At 41.9% G+C, this 4,632-nt stretch overlaps 1 protein-coding gene across 1 annotated transcript; it reads right to left on the bottom strand.

Annotated features, from left to right (window-relative positions):
• Positions 1-586: 586 nt before the first annotated feature.
• LOC107787110 (uncharacterized) lies at positions 587-1,564 on the bottom strand. Its single transcript, XM_016608636.2, has one exon. It carries the CDS (start codon positions 1,562-1,564, stop codon positions 587-589), a length of 978 nt encoding a protein of 325 aa, XP_016464122.2.
• Positions 1,565-4,632: the final 3,068 nt, after the last annotated feature.

Here is a 4,632-nt window from a genome sequence, read left to right as displayed (position 1 = left end):
TCTGATTGTACCCCGAATATCCATCCAAGAAACAGAAGTGCGATCACCCAGCCAGCCTATCCAACATTTGGTCAATGAAAGGTAAGGGGAAATGGTCCTTCCGGGTGGCTTTGTTCAATTTCCTGTAATCCATGCAGATACGCCACCCTGTGACTGTACGAGTTGAGATCAACTCATTGTTCTCATTTTTTACAACAGTCATTCCCCCTTTTTCGGCACACATTAAACAGGGCTGACTCAATTACTATCAGAGATGGGGAAGATGATTCTCGCATCTAACTATTTGATTACTTCTTTCTTTACAACCTCTTTCATGTTTGGGTTCAGCCTTCGCTGGTGTTTCCTAGAGGTTTGTGCCCCTCTTCCAGGAGAATCTTATGCATACAGAAGGCTAGGCTGATACCCTTTATGTCTGCCATAGTCCAGCCAATGGTAGTCTTGTTTTCCTACAGTACCTGTACGAGCCGTTCTACCTGCACATCTAACAAACCGGATGATATGATAACAGGCAAGGTCAAATCGGGGCCTAAGAACACATACCTAAGGTGATCTGGGAGTGGCTTCAGTTCCAACTTGGGTGGTTCCTCTATTGATGGCTTTGCTGGAGGAGTGGCCCTTTTTCTAGCTCAAGGGACTCGAACTGAGGTTCCCTTGACCAAAATCCTCGGCCTTCCAGTGCCATGACCCATTCAGTTAACCCTTCACCATACATTTCTTCTAAATTCGTCAGACATGCCTCCAATTGATCTTTTACAATTAGGGTCATATCATCTTCTTGCATGATTACATCCACTGCTTCCACTAGAGAGCAATTAGCATATTCACTGGGTCTCCTCATAGATTGCTGAACATTGAATATAACTTCTTCATCGTTCAATCTCATTTTTAATTCCCCAGTTTCACAGTCGATCAGTGCTCTCCCCGTGGCTAAAAATGGTCTCCCTAAAATAAGGGGTATCTCCTCATCCACCTGACAATCCAAGATAACAAAGTCTGCAGGGAAAACGAATTTCCCTACTTGTACCAACACATCATCAAGAATACCAGTGGGCCTCTTCACTGTGCGGTCAGCCAGCTGTAGCAGCATCGAAGTTGGCCTAGATCTACCAATGCCCAGTTTGGTGTACACAGCCAGAGACATCAGATTTATGCTGACTTCCAAATCACACAACACCTTTGCAAAGGCATAACTTCTAATTGTGCATGGAATAGTGAAGCTACCTGGGTCCGACATATTTTGAGCCATCGGTTTTGCCACCACTGCACTGCAGGTCTGTGTCAAAGTTACAGTGGATAAATCCTGAAAATCAAAATTCCGTGACATTAGATCTTTCATCATCTTAGCATAACCGGGCATCTCCCTCAAGGCATCCATCAAAGGAATATTCAACTGAATTTGACGCAGAATCTCCATGAACTTCTTATATTGGTCTTCCTTCTTTTGTTTGACCAGTCTCTCAGGGAAGGGTGCAGGTATCACCCTTTGTGCATTGCTTGCTGGCTTCTCTCTGTTAGAATTTTCTGGCACAAGAGGTGCCACCTGTTCTGCAACTTGCTCATTCATCTTTTCTTTGCTTTTTTTTCCTCCTGACTCTGCTCAACCACCACTTCAGTAAGTTCTGTTGGTTCCTCTACCTCTAATTGAACTGGAGTGGATGGTGTAGTATCCTTGCTGGCTTGTGCAATTTCCTGCTCTCTGTCTAAATCTCTCCCATTCCGGAGACTTACTGCCATCAGCTGATTCGGGTTTTGGTCCTTGGGGTTTATGTTTGTGTCTGCAGGCAAAGTTCCCTGAGGACGGTTGTTCAAAGCCATGGACAGCTGACCCAGCTGCGTTTCAATATTCTTTATGGCTGAATCATGCACTGCCAATTTTTCCTACACTTTATTATTTGTCCCAATGAGTTGCTGAAGCATACCCCTGATTTCTACCATGTTGTTATCTTGCTGCTGAGGGGGTGGTTGGTATGTCAATTGTTGCTGATTTTGCTGTGGATAGCCCTGTGATTTCTGATATGGTACTGGCACCAATTGGTTTTGAGGGTGCATACCCCCAGGCTGCTGCATATTAGGCTTGTACTGCTGATTTTGCTGCGGTCTCCACTGCTGTGCTCCTTGCCTCTGACCCCCATTGTTGTTGACATAATTCATATCTTCCCTTGCCCTTTGATTTTCACCTTCTCCACTCCATGAACACACATAAGACTGATTAATACAAGGTGTACACAGTCCCCCATTTGTTGTATCAACAATGTGCACTTGTTTTGTACCCATCTCATCAATCTTCTTTGCCAATATGCTCATCTGGGTCATGAGTGTGGCCATGTTCTCTTCATGCAAATTATTTGGGTCAAGAGTAACTGAATGTACTATGGGTGCCAGTGTTGTACCTCTAGTCATCCACCCCAAATTTTGTGACATCTTATCGAGAAGGATTTTGCACTCAGTGAATGTTTTACTTAAAAATGCACCTCCAACTGACACATCCACATTTGCTTTCAAATTGTCAGCTAGCCCCATGTAGAATCTCTGGTCGAGCATCTGATCTGGAATGCCATGGTGAGGACACTTCACTAACATCCCTTTAAATCTTTCCCAAGTTTCTTGCAAGGACTCAGAGGGATGCTGCCTATACTGCAATATGTCATCAATCTGTTTTGCAGTCTTGTTAGGCGGATAGAACTTGTTCAGGAACTGCTTGACTAATTCCTCCCAGGTGGTAATAGAGTTGATAGGGAGCGAATTTAGCCAAGTCTGAGCTTCCCCGGTTACCGAGAATGGAAACAGTAGCAGCTTGATAGCTTCTGGAGTTGCATTTGGCTGCCTTTGGGTCATACAAATTGACAGAAAATTCTTCAAGTGTTGTTGCGAGTCTTCAATGTGTGACCCGGAGAACAGTCCTTTATTCTGCAGCAGATGCAACATGTTGTTGGTGATCTGGAATGTCTCCGCTTGAATTATGGGCACAACTATGGCAGTGGCCAGATTATCAGTTGTGGGCTGTACCCAGTCATAAAGTGCAGCTTCGGGCACAAGAGGTGCCACCCTTCTGACATTTAAGTCAGCTGGTTCATTCCTGACGTTTCTGTTGACGTTATCTACGTCACCCATGTCAAATTCGAGTTGGTGTGATTGTTGAGATTGTCGAAATATTTTGTTGGCACGATTTAATGCCCTGAATGTTTTCTCGGGGTCTGAGAGTCCTTCTAGCAGTTCTCCAGTCCTCGAAGAATTTCTAGGCATACACCTGCTTTCCACAAGAGTTCAAACGTTAGAATTTCAATGAAAAGATTGGGTATAAAGAAAACTGACTACACTTAGAATTTTTGTACTTCTCTCAATTGTAATTGATAACACCGTTAATTCCCGAGCAACGGCGCCAAAATTTGATAACGCCAAACTATGCCTTATACAAAAACACACACGGACGTAGCAAATATAATCTAAGTAATTCTGCCCAGAGTAGAACCACAGAGAATTAACCTATCAATTACTTTTGACGGATTTACTAAATTCACAGAATCAATTTCCCCAAACTTGTAATTCACAATTGATGATATTTCTAACAACTAAAGTCTGAAAATAATTAACAGCTGAAAATTAACTATGCTTGATATGTAAACAGTTGGAATAAGGTCTAAGGTAATGGTTTCCCCCATTGGTGATTTCCTTGGTTGTACGTTTCTTATAGCGATGCCTTAGTTGTCTCTATCAATCAAGAACTCTCTAGCTATCATAAATCTCTCTCAAGCAATTATGATAATTTACTAGACGCACTCTCTCAAGCTATGCTAGCTAGATTCACATTACCGTTCTTTTAGATTGCACCCGAGGTATCGTTATCTCTAATCCAATCTCTAAACCCTCGGTTATGACTCTCGTCTATACTCCGGGAGTGATGTTGTTCAAAAAACTACATAAATATGCACTCTCTCTCAAGAAGATACATAATAAATAGGAACGGATAATTGAGGGCCCTTTCAACTAACCACAATCAAAACGTAGATGAACAAACAGAGATTAACAACCAATTCAATCTATATTAATATAACAACCAAGTCATCCCCAATGAGTTTCACCAAAACCTTAGATTAAAGTATTTAGCTACTCATGACAACATAAGAATAAACTACGAAAATATTCATAATGGAAAATTGCAAGAAAAATAGAAGAAAATAAGAACTATGATGTTTTGGGTGATCTTTCACACTTGTTCTTCTTGCAAAAGTAATCTCAAAATAAGCCTCCTCTTTCTTGGGCGAGTTTCCTACATCTTATAAGGGTTTTACAAAAAAATTCCCGAATTGACACTTTGGCCCCTTAAATTTCTGGTCTGACCGAGGAGAACACTGACTCCAACCGCGGCACGGACCGCGTTGGCAACTGTGGCGAGTATGCTGGGCCTTTTTATCTCCGCGTTCCTTCTCTTTTTGCTCTTTTGTGTTTGGGTACTTCTTGAGTGGATGTTTTCTTCTCGTTATTGCCTCTAAACACTTCATGTTGCCTCCTCATATCTTATATTCCCTGCGAAACCAAATAGCATTAATTGAAGCATTTTATTGGCAACTTACATTATAAAACAACAACAAAGCATGGACAATTATGGTGTAAATAACAACTATATAGCCTATT

This window comes from Nicotiana tabacum, chromosome 8 (assembly GCF_000715075.1).
Source record: "Nicotiana tabacum cultivar K326 chromosome 8, ASM71507v2, whole genome shotgun sequence".
Taxonomy (NCBI): Eukaryota; Viridiplantae; Streptophyta; class Magnoliopsida; order Solanales; family Solanaceae; genus Nicotiana; species Nicotiana tabacum.
The sequence above is the reverse complement of the archived record's forward strand: the minus strand, read 5'-3'. Positions and strand labels throughout refer to the sequence as shown.